The sequence below is a fragment of the Nycticebus coucang genome, chromosome 3 (assembly GCF_027406575.1).
Source record: "Nycticebus coucang isolate mNycCou1 chromosome 3, mNycCou1.pri, whole genome shotgun sequence".
In the NCBI taxonomy this organism is placed as follows: domain Eukaryota; kingdom Metazoa; phylum Chordata; class Mammalia; order Primates; family Lorisidae; genus Nycticebus; species Nycticebus coucang.
Window position 1 is genome coordinate 118,529,326 of NC_069782.1, and position 17,837 is coordinate 118,547,162.

At 39.2% G+C, this 17,837-nt stretch overlaps 1 protein-coding gene across 3 annotated transcripts in view; it reads right to left on the reverse strand.

The window, feature by feature from the left end:
• Positions 1 to 9,149: 9,149 nt before the first annotated feature.
• LIPA (lipase A, lysosomal acid type) overlaps positions 9,150 to 17,837 on the reverse strand; it is a 47,326-nt gene continuing 38,638 nt past the window's right edge. For all 3 annotated transcript variants that reach the window (XM_053582571.1, XM_053582570.1, XM_053582572.1), the window contains exons 9-10: positions 12,801 to 12,872; positions 9,150 to 11,953 (exon numbers count right to left, since the gene is read on the reverse strand). In XM_053582571.1, coding sequence (XP_053438546.1) covers positions 11,720 to 11,953; positions 12,801 to 12,872 — 306 coding nt within the window. In that variant the 3' untranslated portion in view covers positions 9,150 to 11,719. The remainder of the gene's footprint in view (positions 11,954 to 12,800; positions 12,873 to 17,837) is intronic.

Consider the following 17,837-nt stretch of genomic DNA (forward strand, 5'->3'; position numbering starts at 1 on the left):
TCAAAAGAGATTTGAGGACTCAGTACTCATTTTAAAAGATATTGGTTCTAACCTGAGGATGTAAAATAGAATCATTTCCTCTGGAGCATACCTACAAGAATGGTATTCCACAAAAGGGGTGTTTTGACACATGGTGTTAGAATTTTGGCCACACTATTTCTTGTTCTTCTCCAGTTGATAATGACTTCCTGGGGATCATTTGTATTGGCATGATCTTTCTGGCATGGTTGTGAGACAGGAATCCTTTCTTGTCTAGTTACTCCAAGGGCCAAATCACCTTTCTGAAGTTACATGAAGCCTGTGGATACTGAATATCTGATCTCAAAGTTACTTGAGATCACCAGTAGACTTTGCATACTGCTCCTCCTCCCAAATAGAACAAAGCCCATCACCAACTATATAATATCTTTTTTAATGACTTCGATGATTTCTTTTCTTCCCCAAATTGGGTGAAACTGTTACGGTGCCTATCTCATTGAAATGACTATTCCTGGGTATCACACATAAAATAAATAGACGTGGAATGATCTCAGTGATCAAAATGTCATCCATCATTTGAAAGATTTAAGATTAAATACTCAATCTCAGAAAAGTCAAGACGATCTAGGGCTAAGTAGCAAATTACAGCCAAACTGAAAGCAGGAATGGGTTAGCATCGGTTCCAAGGTGAGTCTCTCCCTGGAGTTTGGTATTGGAAGGGGGCATTCAAGCTGCATTTAGGTAGCATTTTACAAAAGATTCACAAAACATCTGTTGTCAGCCAAACCCAAAACAGTAGGAAATGCCAATGAAGTATGTGGAGAAATTAGCTCCCCAAGATCTCCCCTTGATGAGCCCATTAACTCACACACTCACGCATATTTGGTTTTCAGCACTTTATATTTTTGATCCATCTATGTCACATGTGAAGTGGACCCTTCTACTGGTATTGCTGGAACGCTTCATCAACTTCTCTAAAGCATTTAAAGTATGTTTATCAAAAGGGATACTATTGCCTATAAAGCAGATAAAACAATACTCATCTCACCTAGCAGAGAGGTTGTTGCAAAGATCAAAGCTTTATGAGAAGGCTTTTAAACCCCAGAAACACACCATAAAATACAATGTATTGTTTTAAGTAATACTATGATGATTGGGCAGAGAAAGGAGTTTTATTTTTTTCAGTTTGGAAATGAATTTGAAATCTGTACCTAGCATTAACACAATAAAATAAAAGTCTTCAATGACTTTTTTTAAAAAACCAAAATAATTAATACCCAATGTTGTGTTTTAGGCATCACAATAGAGCAGAATGATTTCTATTTTGAAAACCTCTCCCATGTTAAAATGATCAAATTACAGTATATTTTAAATGTTCACATTTTTTAAATTAATACTTTTAATACCCACAAACAAAATAATCATTATTGGGAGATCTCACTAGTCTAAATTTCAATTCTTAATAAGCATGAGACCGGGGTTAAACCTTCTGTACCCACCACCCACTTCCCCCTCATTTATAGTCCTGGTTCTGAGCACTCATTTACCTATTAGCAAAATTTTTCATTTCCAGCCACATTTGGGGGACAGCAACATTTTCTTCAACATTTTTCAGATGTTATTCATCAGGCCAAAATTATCAAAATCCTGGATAGAAATAACCACAGCCATGGCTGGCCTTTCCCATCATCAGCTTGCCAGCTGGCTCATAAAGCAACAAAGTTCTCTATCTTTCCTAGAGCAAGGCCCTAGAGAAAATTTTCTTATGAAAAGGAAGTATTATAGTAAGGAGCTTAGGAAGACTTGCAAGCAAAGCCAAGAGTGCTCTCTGGTGGCAAATTAAAAAAAAAAAAATCATTCTTTAATCTCAATTGTGACTATTTGGCAGCTCCTTGTTTTTCCATGTAAACTAACTTGCTGGTTTTTCTTTTCTTTCCTTGTCTTTCTTCCTTTCTTTTATTTATTATTTTTTTTCTGTCTTCTTTCCAAATTTTTCTCTGAGGACTCCACTAATGGCATAGATGTTGCACAGCCGTTCTTGCTGTAGTTGGGTTCATTGATTGCTTGCCTTTGTTGGTGCCCTCTTGCTCAGGACATAGCAGCATATGTCCTTTGTAGCCTTAAAATCCTGGCTGCATTCACATAGTTTTGTTTCGTCATTGGCTGAGAGTTGGAGCTTTCGCAGCAAGAAATCCGATGACATTTTGGTAGGGCCTCTGGCTGTGTTCTTTTTCAAATAAGATGCTTGGATGCATCCTATTTTGAGCACAACAAAAATATGTTTACAGATGTGTGGGGCAAGAAGATTTGCTAATATTCTGCCAACTTGGAACTCTTTTCTGATGTGTGTTTACCGGGAAAAATGAAGGGTTTCCAAATAAAGTCACAGTTGCCAATGAAGAAAAATCATTTTTTAATTTGCCACAGAGGATACTCTTGGCTTGGCTGGCAAATCTTCCCAAGCTCCCTACTACTTGTATTTGTATAAGGAGGCTTTCTGTAGTGCCTTCCTCTATGAAAGGTAGAGAACTTTGTTGCTTTACCAGTCAGCTGGACTCCAGAAGTATCCCTTGTTCATTCCTCAGTCTGCTGTCTGGTGTGTGAGAGCCTGACTGACCATGAGCTCTCAGGGGCATCTCTGACGGCCTCCCCTGGCAATAACCAAAGCTAGGTAGGGAACCACGGCACCCAAGGCACCAAAGCCATCCTCTGGCAAACTCTCGCCTGCTACTGGTAGAAACAAACAGACAAAAACATCCACTCACTGTCCTTTTCTTTTCATCCCTACCCAAGTAGAGTATTTGTCCCCAGTTGGCCAAACCAGTTTGCCTTGGTCAAAGGTAAAATATGAGATTTGGGGAGGACATATGACCAGGAGGAAGGTGAAATTCTCCCAAGGATGCACATCTTTTGTATGTAGCACAATTCTATTATTTTTACAGGTGCCATGAAAAATCGTACTGAGTCCAATATCGGTGTTAGACCCTCCCAGATGTTACTTGTACATTTGTTCCCTTTAACTAAATGAAGGAGTCCCTTGCTTTTTACACATTTTGTCCATCCACATATATTTGGCTCCCCATATGCCAGGCTGTGTTACAGTCTGGGTCTATAAAGATGAGTAAGATATAGCCTTTGCCCTCAAAGTAGTGGGAGAGATCACACTGAACTTTGTATCTAGGTCTCGGGGAGCTCTGCTATGACCTATCTCTGCCAGCTTCAGTTTCCTCATTTGTTCAAGGAGGGAGTTGGATGGGCAGTCCTTCAATCCATGGGCCTGCATGCAGCCACTCCACACAGATGGGATAATCACTGCCTAGTCTGTTAGGTCTGGCAGAGGGTAAAGCAGGTGGCAAGGAAGGGGCTGAGGGCAGACAACCATTGTAGCTATGAACCAAATTGCAGCTAGGAAATGTTCCCTGGTGGAAACATACATAGTAAGGAGCTTCTAGTGACCTTTAACGGACCTTGGGCTTATAACCACCTAATTAACATACCATAGGTGGGGTATTCATGAAGGATTCTAGGAGCACGCCTGTGTAGTAAGGAAACTATTATATAACCTAACTTGTTATGAAACCTGACATGCAATCTATTATATAGCCCCCACCTGTCAATCACCAATCTCCTGCCAGGAGAAAGGTGGACAAACTAGTAAGCATATAAAAGACACTATACGCTCAAACTTTGGGGTCTTTTTCCACTTGGCAGAGAATGATCCATCTCTTCTTCAGAAACGTACTTTAGCTTTGCAGTAAATGTGGTATGATTGCTTTGTGTCTGTGATCACTCCACTGGTTTGACTTGGTACCCGTACCCGTGTGTTTGTTTTGAAACGTCTTACTCTGTCACCCAGGGTAGAGTTCCACGGAATCCTCATAGCTCACAGCAACCTCAAACTCCTGGGCTCTAGCCATCCTCTTGCCTCTTGCCTGTAGTCCAGGCTACTTGGGAAGTACAATGCATGGCTGGTTTTTCTACTTTTAGTAGAAGTAGGGTCTCACTCTTGCTCATGCTGCTTTTGAACTCCTGAGCTCAAAAAATCCACCCGCTTCAATCTCATTCTTGACACTGGAAACTAGGGCACCAGGGAATATCCAGACAGACCTGACAATCAGTCTCCATTCACGGCCTCACTAAGATGAACCACGTTTACAGATAATGTTCAAAGTCAGTGTTTACAAAGCATACCTTTCTCTCCTCCCCAAAGAAAAAGAACAAACATCCATGACCAGTTAGGAGTAAGGTTTGTGAGGAGGGCAGAGGATGAGGAGAGGAGGAAGGAAAGTATAGTCCTGCCAAGAGAGGAAGGGAAGAATAGAATGGCTATTACATAAAAGAGAAAACATACACACAAAATCCTTAAAGCCTGTAAGGCTCATCGGGTTTTATTGAAAAGTTTTAAGATTCTTTAAATGTTACAAAGTAGTATTATTCTGTCTCCATATATTAGCCAACAGCAAGCAACTAAGTACCTACAACAGAAAAACTAAACTATTATTATTGCCACTAAAATAACTATAACAGAAAAACATATCAATTATCATTTTATCTATCAGTCAGTACTGTAAAGAAACAGTGTTGCAGGAGAAACAAATGAATATAGACTTCTGGATATACCAAGGCAAAGCAAGGGTACTAAACATACAGACATGTATAATACCAAAAAATGAAATGAATCCCTGAGCTGAAGTTTCATCTGAAAACATTCATGTTCACAGTTCATTTCAGTGAAAATGAACTAGGACACTTCTCATGGGTGACCGTGGGGCTTTAGCTTCACAGAGACATCATCGTTGAACTACAGCAGCTGCTTAAAGAGTGCACAAATCTCAGGGGAGATGTGGTATGGTCTCTGCATGCGGTTTTTCTTCTCAGACAAGTAGACTTACGATCTGCCATGAAATTTCAAGTTCATGAATATAGATGGTTCAATGTATTAGTCTTCAAGCTATTTAATTTTTTATTTTTTTATTGTTAAATCATAGCTGTGTACATTAGTGCAATCAAGGGGTACAATGTGCCAGTTTCATATACAATCTGAAATAATCTCATCAAACTGTTCAACGTAGCCTTCATGGCATATTCTTAGTTATTGTATGTAGACAATAACTTCTGCCTTTAGTAAGTTTCACCTCTACCCATTCTACAATGCACCATAGGTGTGGCCCCACCTATTACCTTCGCACCACCCTAATTTCCCCCCTCCCTTCCTCTTCCTTGGCCCTTTCCCCATATTCTTGTGCTATAGTTGGGTTATAGCATTCATGTGAAAGCTATAAATTAGCATCATAGTAGGGCTGAGTACATTGGATACTTTTTCTTCCATTCCTGAGATACTTTGCTAAGAAGAATATGTTACAGCTCCATCCATGTAAACATGAAAGAGGTAAAGTCTCCATCTTTCTTTAAGGCTGCATAATATTCCATGGTATACATGTACCAAAATTTGCTAGTCCATTTATGGGTCGATGGGCACTTGGGCTTCTTCCATGACTTAGTGATTATGAATTGGGCTGCAATAAACATTCTTGTACAGATGTCTTTATCATATCGTGATTTTTGGTCTTCTGGGTATTTACCTAGTAGAGGAATGATAGGATCGAATGGCAGGTCTCTTTTTGGACCTCTAAGTATTCTCCAAACATCCTTCCAAAAGGAACGTATTAGTGTGCATTCCCACCAGCAGTGTAGAAGTGTGCCCTGTTCTCCACATCCACACCAACATCTCTGGTTTGGGGACTTTGTTATGTGGGCTACTCTTACTGGGGTTAGGTGATATCTCAAAGTAGCATTGATTTGCATTTCTCTGATGATTAAGGATGATGAGCTTTTTTTCATGTGTCTATAGATCGTGTGTCTGTCTTCTTTAGAGAACTTTCTCTTTAAGTCCCTTGCCCAACCTGAGATGGGATCACGTGTTCTTTTCTTGCTAATACGTTTGAGTTCTCTGTGGATTCTGGTTATTAAACCTTTATCGGAGGTATAACCTGCAAATATTTTCTCCCATTCTGAGGGCTGTCTGCTTGCTTTACTTACTATGTTCTTGGCTGTGCAGAAGCTTTTTAGTTTGATCAGGTCCCAGTACTGTATTTTTGATACTGCTTCAGTTGCCTGGGGAGTCCTCCTCATAAAGTATTCACCCAGGCCGATTCCTTCAAGAGTTTTCCCTGCACTTTCTTTAAGTATTTTTATACTTTCATGTCTTAAGTTTAAATCTTTTATCCAGTGAGAGTCTATCTTAGTTAATGGTGAAAGGTGTGGGTTCAGTTTCAGTCTTCTACAGATCGCCAGCCAGTTCACCCAGCACCATTTTTTAAATAGGGAATCTTTTCCCCACTGAATGTTTTTAATTGGCTTGTCAAACACCAAATAATGGTAAGTAGCTGGATTCCTCTATTCTGTTCCAGACATCTACTTCTCTGTTTTTGTGCCAGTACCATGCTGTTTTGATCACTATCGATTTATACTACAGTCTCTGGTCTGGTAGCATGATTCCTCCTGCTTTGTTTTTATTGCTGAGTAATGTTTTGACTATTTGAGGTTTTTTCTGATTCCATATAAAACGAAGTATTACTTTTTCAAGGTCTTTAAAATATGACAATGGAGCTTTATTATGAATTGCATTAAAATTATATATTGCTTTGGGTAGTATAGACATTTTAACAATGTTGATTCTTCCCAGCCATGAGCATGGTATGTTTTTTCATTTGTTAAGATCTTCAGCTATTTCTTTTCTTAAAGTTTCATAGTTCTCTTTGTAGAGATCTTTCACATCCTTTGTTAGGTATACTCCCAAATATTTCATCTTCTTTGGCACTACTGTGAAAGGAATAGAGTCCTTGACTGTTTTTTCAGCTTGGTTATTGTTGGGATATATAAAGGCTACAGATTTATGGGTGTTGATTTTGTAGCCTGAGACATTGCTGTATTCCTTGATCACTTCTTAAAGTTTTATAGTAGAATCCCTGGTGTTTTCCAGATATACAATCATATTATCTGCGAAGAGTGAAAGTTTGATCTCTTCTGACCCTATGTGGATACCCTTGATCACCTTTTCCTCCCTAATTGTAATGGCTAAAACTTCCATTACAATGTTAAAAAGTGATGGAGACAATGGGCAACCTTGCCTGGTTCCTGATCTAAGTGGAAATGATTTCAATTTAACTCCATTCAATACAATATTGGCTGTGGGTTTGCTGTAGATCAGTTTAAGAAATGTCCCTTCTATACCAATTTTCTTAAGTGTTCTGATCATGAAGTGATGCTGGATATTATCAAAAGCTTTTTCTGCATCAATTGAAAGAATCATATGGTCTTTATTTTTGAGTTTGGTTATGTGCTGAATTACATTTATAGATTTACGTATGTTGAACCAGCCTTGAGACCCTGGGATAAATCCCACTTGGTCATGGTGTATAATTTTTTTGATGTGTTGTTGGATTCTGTTTGTTAGGATCTTATTGAATATTTTTGCATCAATATTCATTAGTGATATTGGTCTATAATTTTCTTTTCTTGTTGGGTCTTTCCCTGGTTTAGGGATCAAGGTGATGTTTGCTTCATAGAATGTGTTGGGTAGTATTCCTTCTTTTTCTACATTTTGGAAGAGGTTTAGTAATATAGGTACAAGTTCCTCTTTAAAGGTTTGGTAGAATTCTGACGTGAAGCCGTCTGGTCCTGGGCTTTTCTTTTTAGGAAGATTTTGTATAGTTGATGCTATTTCAGAACTTGATATAGGCCTGTTCAACATTTCCACTTTGTTCTGGCTAAGTCTTGGTAGGTGGCATACTTCCAGGTACTGGTCAATTTCTTTCACATTTTCATATTTCTGAGAGTAGAGTTTCTTATAGTATTCGTTAAGGATATTTTTGAATTTCTGAGGACTCTGTTGTTATTTCGTCTTTGTCATTTCTGATTGATGAGATTAGAGATTTTACTCTTTTTTTCCTAGTTAGGTTAGCCAACAGTTTATTTTATTGATCTTTTCAAAAAAACCAACTTTTGGATTTATTGATCTGTTGTATAATTCTTTTTTTTTCCAATTTAATTTAATTCTGCTCTGATTTTAGTTATTTCTGTTCTTCTGCTGGGTTTGGGGATGGAATGTTCTTCCTTCTCCAGTTGTTTAAGATGTCCCATTAAATTATTAATTTCCTCTCTTTCCGTTTTCTTGGGGAAGGCTTGCAGTGCTATAAATTTCCCTTTTAGGACTGCCTTTGCAGTATCCCAGAGGTTCAGATAATTCGTGTCTTCATTGTTGTTTTGTTCCAAAAATCTGGTGATTTCCTTCTTAATCTTGTCTATAACCCATCTATCCTTCAGCATAAGGTTATTTGGCTTCCATGTTTTTGTATGGGTATACAGATTCCTGTTGTTACTGAGTTCAACTTTTATTCCATGATGGTCTGAGAAGATGCAAGGAATAATTTCTATTTTTTTAAATTTGCTGAGGTTGGATTTGTGGCCTAGGATGTGGTCAATTTTGGAGTATGTTCCGTGGGCTGATGAGAAGAATGTGTATTCAGTTTTGTTGGGACAAAACATTCTGTAGATGTCTGTTAAGTCCATATGTTTAATGGTTAAGTTTAAATCTATAATTTCTTGCTTAGCTTCTTATCCAGCACTGCTAGAGGGGTGTTAAAATCTCCAACTACAATGGAACTGGAGGAAATCACATTGCTCATGTCTGTTAGAGTTTCTCTTATAAATTGAGGTGCATTCTGGTTGGGTACATAAATATTAGTAATTGAAATCTCATCATATTGAGTATTGCCTTTAACAAATATGAAGTGTCCATCCTTATCCTTCCTTATTTTGGTTGGTTTAAAGCCTATTGCATCTGCGAATAGGATTGCAACGCCTGCTCTTTTCTGCTTTCCATTTGCCTGGAATATAGATGACCATCCCTTCACCTTGAGTCTATGTTTGTCTTTTAATGTAAGATGAGATTCTGGTATGCAGCAGATATTGGGCTTGAGTTTTTGTATCCAGTCAGCCAACCTGTGCCTCTTTGGAGGACAATTTAAACCATTCACATTAATTGAGAATATTGATAAGCCTTTCGAGAGTCCCGTGGACATTTTTAATCCTTTTGCAACTGTGGAAGTTGGAATTTGATCAAAATTTTCTGAGTGGGTTTACTTTTGTGGTGGAGGATTATGCTGGTCTTTATGGAGGATAGGTCTGAGAATATCCTGGAGAGCTGGTTTAGTTATGGCAAATTTCTTCAAGATGTGAATGTCCTTAACGTATTTAATTTCTCCATCATAAATGAAACTCAGTTTAGCTGGGTACAGGATCCTGGGTTGAAAGTTATTTTGTTTTAGGAGATTAAAAGTCAATGAGCATTCTCTTCTAGCTTGAAAGGTTTCAGCAGAGAGATCTGCAGTTATTCTAATATTCTTCTCCTTGTAGGTAATGGTTTTCTTTCATCTGGCTGCTTTCAGAATTTTCTCCTTCATATTAACTTTAGTGAAATTGACTATGATGTGTCTGGGGGATATCTTATTCAGGTTGAGTCCTGCTGGAGTTCTGAGACTGTCAGCTACCTGAAATTCAGAATCTCTTGGCATGTCTGGAATGTTCTCCTTCATAATCTCATGGAGAAGAGACTCTGTGCCTTGTGAAGCCACTTCATCACTTTCGGGGATCCCTATAAGATGAATATTGGTTTTCTTCAAATTATCCCACAGCTCTCTGAGAGAGTGGTCTGTTTTTGCCCTCCATTTCTCTTCCTCTTTGAGACTTTGGGAGCATTCAAAAGCTTTGTCTTCAATGTCAGAAATCCTTTCTTCTGCTTACTCCATTTTGTTATTGAGGGATTTGACTGTGTTTCTCAGATCTTTGAGGGCTGCAACTTCTTGTCTCAATGTTTCAGAAATCTTTGGTCATTTAGTCTTTGAATTCCATGAATTCTTGAGATATCTTTTGGGTTACTGCTTGGAATTCTAGTTTGATCTTATTTGCTATCCAGATTCTGAATTCGATTTCTGACATCTCAGCTATTTGTTGTGCATGGGATCTTGTGCTGTGTCTGCCTCATTGATCCTTGGGGGAGTTGATCTACTCTGATTATTCATATTGCCAGAGTTTATCCATTGATTTTGCCTCATGATTGTTTTTTCACCATTGCCTCTACTGTCCTCAGAGTTGGGGAGGTGCCTCTCCAAGATTAGACCCCAGCAGGATCACTCTATTGTTGCTGGATCTTTGTAGGGAGCAACCCTGTGTAGCTCCTCTGGGGCTGCCCCAGCCAGGGAATTTTGGTTGTGGGAGCAGTTCCGGAGCGTGACACACCCAGATTCAGCAACAGGGCGGGAGGTGGTGCCCACAGTTCTGGGAGTGCCTGGTGCCCAGTGACTGGCACAGAGATCCCAAGGCTCCAGCAGTCTCTGGCTAGGAGAAGGGCTCCACGCAGAGGCAGGAGGGCTCCGGAGGGCATGTGGCTACCAGAGTCCCTGGCCAGACGAGCAGGCCGGTGTGGAGGCAGGAAGGGTACAGGAGGGAGTATGCAGGGTTGCGCAGCTCCCGCAGTTCCTGGTCAGGGCATGCGAAGGCCCGGCAGGCGCAGCTCTTACCAGTGTCTGGGCAGGGGCAGATTGCTGATCGCGGCGCAGATCTTATGGAGGTCCGGACGCAGATTGCTGATCGTGCACAGCTCTTATGGAAGTCCGGGTGCCAATCGCTGATCATGCACAGCTCTTACAGAGGTCCGGGCGCCGCTATATGTGGTGTTTTTACGTTCTTGAGATACTTCATATAGGATACTGGCCCTCAGTTCCAACCACGTTGCTACTACACGACCCAGCAATTCTGCTCCTAGATGTTTACCTTTAAAATGCCATTTATTCTATGAATGTTGTCTTGAAAGAAGTCAATTTTGTCTCTTAGATCAAAATATAAAGCAAGCTTAAAGAATTAGGGGAAATGTGTGAAATCTGTTTGGTCTTATAAGGTGGCACCTCTGTTAGTCTTTCTCCCAAAACGTTAGTGCTATGAACTGAATTGTGTCTCCCATCCACCCAAATCCATATGTTCTTCAAGCTATTTAAGAAACAGTTTCTTTTTTAAAAAATCAGTGCTATTTGTTTTTGAAAATTCCAGCAAATTATTTTGCTTGGCCTGAGCAGCTTAAACATGTGCTTAATAATAGTTGTCACAGTTAGTTTTGACAAAATTCATCACGGAATCTTTTACTATTGGCACAGCTGAGATATGACTGGCTTTGACTATGAACCTACTGCATGAAAAAAAAAATGTCACTTAGATCCCTAGATGCAGGACCATTAGACTGGAGAGCAAAAAGATACAACTGGGTACCTTTATACTGAGCTCAAGTCAGAGACAGATTTTTACCAGTGAATGATCCAATTTAAAAATGTTTAGGGGTATTAATTTGACCCATGTGTGGGTAAAAAGTCAATACAGTACATTTTAAGGATAAGCAGAATGGTTATAATGACTTTTTCACATATCAGCAATATTTTTTAAAAACTTACATACAACTCTATGGTTGAGACACTAGCTTTACATCCAGCCATAATTAAACAAAAAATAGCGAGTGTGTTTCTAATTCTAACTAGAAACATCTGGGCATTTTCAACATCATAATTTTCTTGGATATAAAAATACAAAAGACTTAAGAAAAAGAAAACAAATGTTTTACAGAAATTAAGCAAACACATTCTCTTTCGTAAGACTGAATCACTGACCCATTGGTACATTTCCCAATTGGCTTTCACTGATATTTCCTCATTAGATTAATAATTTCATTATACATTTGCCAAGGGGCATCCAGGCCCCAGATAAAGTCGAGATGCTCCCACTTGGGAATGTGCTTGTGGTACACCAAGTTGGTGATCTGAGTCAGCAAGATATTGACGTCGTTGACGTCAGCGAGCCAGTCCTGACCACCACTCCAGACCACGGTGGGCACCAGCATGTCTTTCACGTTGTACGTGGGAGGGTAACTCTACAATAAAAAGAAGCCACAGAAAGCTTTGTCATCGTTTCAGTTTTCAAAATCACAATAAACACATTCTGTGTTAAACACTGTCTAGTAAGTTTAATCTAAGAATATGGAACTAAATTTTGAAAATCCTTATCAGTATCCTTTTTGAGGTACCATGTTTAGAACAAAAAATAAAAAAATCTAACCCCAAATGAAAGAATACTGAGTGTTCTAGCTGTGGAGCTGCCACCCTATGCTGGGCAGCACAGCCAGTGCTCAATCCCGGGTGAGCTCAGGGTAGTTCATCTGAGGTAGAGGACGCAAAGCAGGAAGTTGGAAGGGGCTTTGCAGTCATCCCTCCTACTTTCTCCCTTTAGGTGTAGGGCAAGTCACAGAAATTCTATAAGCCTCAGTTTCTTCACCTTTAAGTCAGAGATATTCACATCTATGTCACAGAGACATTCTGAGAGTAAGAAAAGCATGGGCAGAGTGCCTCACACTAGTGCATTTACCACTCCAAAAAATGATAATTTTATGTGTACAAGGAAAAAGAGACTAAAGCTATGTAATTTGGCCTGGACCCCATAGCTATCAGGTAACAGACCTAGGACTGACACTAATGTGTTCACCATCAACCCGCATAACACGTGACTGTGATGGTTCTTAGAAGTGTGGAAAGAAAAAAGTGGGCTGAGTCCACAACCCCAACTGCAAAGCCTGGTTTACTTTGGAACGGACTAAGGGGAAGGAGATACTATCTAGTCAACTCTCCCAAACCCTTCCCACAACACCTGAGCCAGACCAGAACCCTAAGCCATGCTGGCTTTCTTGATGAGTTTTCTTATAATTATAAGACTGACAACTTTACCTGGTTGTAATGAAAGTAATTCTTGGCACTGCTTCCCCAGTCAAAGGCTTGCAACTTTTGAAATTTAACAGTCTAAAAATAAGAAAATTGGAAAGAAAAGTTACTTGACACAGAAGTTTAAGATAATATCACAGGTTGTTGGAGCTAGCCATGTCCTCAGAAATCAATTTTATACCAGAATCTAGATTTACTCTTCATTTCCAAACCATTATTTAAAAATAAAATGGTATTGTTTTGTTCTGCTTGACTAAATGACTCAATTTCTCATTTTATGATTGGAAAGTGGCTACTACCTGAAACAAGACGCTTTATATTATATTGGGTCAGTGGCTTCTCCTATTAGAGAAACTTCATGTGATGTTTTCCACTGAAATTTGCATATTAAACTTTTTCAGAGAGTTAACAACTTTACTTGACATATATTTATGCATATATACAATATACAATTTGGCTGTCCATACCCACAAGTTCCACTTCTGCAGAGTCAAACCACCAGTCTATTTTCACAAACTGAAAATATTTGGGGGGTGAGGGGAAGACAATAAAAGATAACAATAGAATATAAAAAAAATAAAAACTACAGTATAGCATCTCTTTACATAGCATTTATATTTTACTAGTTATTATTAATACAAGTAACCTAGAGAGGATTTAAAGTATATGGGAGACTGCGCACAGGTTGTATATAAATACTATCCCATTTTATATAAGGGACTTGAGCAACTACAGATTTTAGTATTGGCGACAGGACTGGAGTCAACCCTTTGATGATACCAAGGGACAACTAAATATTTTCTATTTTTCCACTGAAACTGTCTAGTTATATTATTCTTTCATTTTTTAATAATTTTGTTGATTTAATACTCTTATTCTATCAGTGAATTATGCTGCAATTCTAACTAATTAGGGAGATTGGAGCCATGAAACGACAATGTACATGAAATTAAATTTATGCATAGTTAAAAGCGTGGGATACAAAAATTTACATGCTTGTAAAACTGGAAATCTTGCAAATCTGTATACCCTCTACACTGCCAAATTAAAAATATGTCAAGAACTAAGCCCAAAATTGACAAGCCAAATAAATTGGAAATGTACGTTTTGGCCACATGGTGGCGCCAGGTAAAAAGAAATACCCAGACCTTCTTTGTCAGAACTGCTTTTGATTTATGTGAAGTTTCAGTTTCTATCAATTGTATAAAATCCTACTATTTGACATAATAAAAGTCTGAGATTAGATACTACTGGAGATTGCTACGAGATAAATGTTGAGCATCTGCTTTTATTAAACACGTGGCATATTTATCAAAGAGAAAAAAGTACAAATTTACAGCACCTGTTAGCCTATTTCCTCTATCTCTAATTGTCAGTGAAAAAATGTCAATGCAAACTACCCTGCCATTGCACAGAGACATCAATTCCCCATTTGTCCCAGAGACATCAATTCTCCATTTGTCAACATTCATATAAAGCACCAGGACTGACTATAGAATACAAATGAAAAACTTGCCTATACCTCAAAATTAATTTTCTAAACTTGACTTCTGTGCTCAGAGTCACTTAGGACTTCAAGCTGGCCTCATAAAAAGGTATCTCAAAAAGACGTAAGTGTGACGAACAGTATTTGTAATAACAAAAACAAAAGCCTGGATAAAGGCTGTAAGTTCTGGGTAAATAGAATATGCTCCATCAAAATACACAGTGTGCCACCGTCATGAGTATAAATATAATAAAATAAAAATGTTTTAAAAAGATTTTCATAAATGATACTAAGTGGAAAAAGTCAGGAAATGAAATTGAATATGCACTAAGGTTACACTTCTGTGATAATCCTATGTAGATAAAGATCAGGAGGAAATACAGGATTAGGATAATTTTAAAGTAACATTTTTAAAATTATACTTAGTTCTTTAAAGATAATTAAAATGTAAACAGATTCAGCTTTCCTAAAGTATTATATGTATCAGAATTCTTCCAAATATGTTACCTCTGAGCGGCACCTGTGGCTCAGTGAGTAGGGCGCAGGCTCCATATACCAAAGGTGGTGGGTTTGAACCTGGCCCTGGCCAAATTGCAACAAAAAAATAGCCAGGTGTTGTGGCGGGCACCTTTAGTCCCAGCTACTCGGGAGGCTGAGGCAAGAGAATTGCCTAAGCCCAAGAGCTGGAGGTTGCTGTGAGCTGTGACATCACAGCACTCTACCAAAGGCGACAAAGTGAGACTCTGTCTCTAAAAAAAAGTATATATATATATATATATATATATATATATATATATATATATATAGCACCTCTCACAAAAATTCTGTTTCCCTTATACAAGAGGAGAAAGTCTTCAAAGAGGAAATAACTAAATTTTAGTTAAAGGATAGTACCTTACTCACCAAGATTTAAAAAAAGAAAAAGAAAACAGAGAGATAAACATAATAGGTGTATTGCTACCCTTAAGAAACTTCTTAATTGAGACTTTACCATTATTCAGAGAAAAATTTTCCAGTATACAAAATTAAGTAAATATTTTATAAATAAATGTTTTATAAAAAAAAGTCTACCTTTATACCATTAAGTCTACTCCTATGAATGTATCATCCTAAGAAAATAATCTGCCTGGTGCATAAGGACAGTTCCATGATACAAGAATATTTATTTCAGGATGGTTTACAATTGCAGGAAAAGTATCATAACAGAAAAAAATATATAAACATATATAATAAAATTCAAAAAGAATAGAAATAGAAAACTGTTCTTTATTATAAATATTGTAAAACTTTGGTACCTGACCTGGAAAGGCATATTTTGTCATGGCAGAGTCTGCCCCCCAAGGCCCCTTCTTGCCTTCCTTTCTGTAATAGAATCCCTAATGCTTTTGCTAAGTACATGGCTGCAGCCTAGGAACCACATCCTCATCCCACTGTAAACAGTAGGGATGTGGCTGTACTGCTCAGTTTGGAGCTATCTCCTTTATACAAAGCCACTTGCCCTGGACTTCTCTCCCTCCTTCCTTTGGGCTAGAAGAGACGTGGAGGTGACCTAGTCTCCAGGCAGTTTCAACCTGGCTAGCTAGGCCGGAACATCAACCAGGCAGAAGAGGACGGTGCCTGAAGATGGCATGGCTACAGTGTGGAAGCACCTGGGTCCCTGCAGAACCTCATGGAGCACAGCCACACCCCTCTTCTTGACCACCAGCAGGGGCCACTGCTCTCTGGACTGTATTATAAGAAAGAAAAAAACTACGTGTTTACCAGCTATATTTTCGGGTCTATTGCAACAGTGCAGCCTGTATCTAACAAACACAATGCTATTTAATTAAATGAAAATTTAATAGTCCATGTAGACCCTACTTTTGCAATGGAAATGATTATAACAAAAACTTACAAGAGGTTACCAAAATATTAATAGTGGTTATCTCTGGGTGCAAAACATATAAGTGATTTTTCTTTCACTCACATATTTTCAAAAATTTCATAATACATATTATATTTATAATAAAAATTAGGTTGAATATCCTTTTTGTTGTGTTTTTAAAAGGCTATCAAATGTACAAATGTTTTTTGGGGGTAGGGGGGATTGGGAGGGTATTTTTTAAGCAAGAGTTTGAAACAATAGAGGATAGCAGAATCTTCTAAGGGACTTATTAAAATGCAGATCCCAGGGACACACTCCAGGAATTCAGATTCTCAGTAGGTCTTGGAAAGGCCCAGGGACCTGTATTTTTAATAGCCAGTTAGGTAGTGTGAAGCAACACTCTAAAGATACGTTTGGAGCAGTTTCTTCAACAAAGAGTAAGTACTTGGGCTCTGAGCAGGGCTGACAAGAGGGTAAGAGATAATAACAAGAGTCTTGGCTGAGTGCAGTGACTCCTGCTTATAATCTAGCACTCTGGGAGGCCAAGGCAGATGGATTGCTTGATCTTGGGAGTTCGAGACCAGCCTGAGCAAGAGTGAGACAGCATCTCTACTAAAAACAGAAAAACTAGCCAGGCATTGTAGCATGTGCCTGCCTGCAGTCCCAGCTACTCAGGAGACTGACACAAGAGGATCACTTGAGCCCATGACTTTGAGGTTGTTATGAGCTATGATGCCACAGCACCCCTTTACTAAGGGTGACAAAGTGAGACTCTGTCTTAAAAAAAAAAGTATGGGTAGGGGCCAGTGGCTCAGTGGGTAGGGCACCAGCCCCATATACCAAGGGTGGCAGGTTCAAACCTGGTCCCAGCCAAACTGCAACAAAAAATAGCCAGGCATTGTGGTGGGCACCTGTAATCCCAGCTACTCGGGAGGCTGAGGCAAGAGAATCGCTTAAGCCCAGGAGTTGGAGGTTGCTGTGAGCTGTGATACCACAACACTCTATTGATGGTGATAAAATGAGACTCAGTCTCAAAAAAAAAAAGTCTTGGGTCTGGGGAACTCTGAAACTCATCAAGATTATAAAGAGAATATGAAGATTAGTAAAATAAGTTTGAAAACCCAGGAAAGAACTAGGTTTTGAAATTGCTAACAAAGAGCTAACTACTAAAGCAAAAAGTATACTTCTGATTGGACTGTGAGTAACATGTCCTTTAAGGAAACCTCCAAACTCATACCAGGGATGCCTTCAAACACCATGAATTGTGGCCTCAGCCTGCCAGCATCCAGACTGCCACATTCCACAGAAGCCTATCCTGTGGGCACCAGGGCTGCCCGTCAGGGTGGCCTCTGCCTGCACCAGAGTGGCAGCCTCCTGCCTGCTGCCCAGAGGAGGGAGAGCCAAGGGGAAGACCCTATAAAACAGCTGCACAAGCCACCGTTTTACTGACACAGGAGCATCCCAGTGAGCCAGAAGACAAAGGGCCAGGCTTCCCTCTGCACTACATCTGGGCTTTGCAAAAATTCATGAGACACATTCCAGGGTGGTTAGAACCTAAAGCCACATGGCCACAACTGGGCCAGAAAACAGAGCTCTGGCCCTCAGTCTGCAGCCTTTGACCCTGCCCAGCTGCTCGATAAAAGGGGCTGGAACCAGATCCCATGGCTGGACAGCAAATCCCATGCCCTGTGGA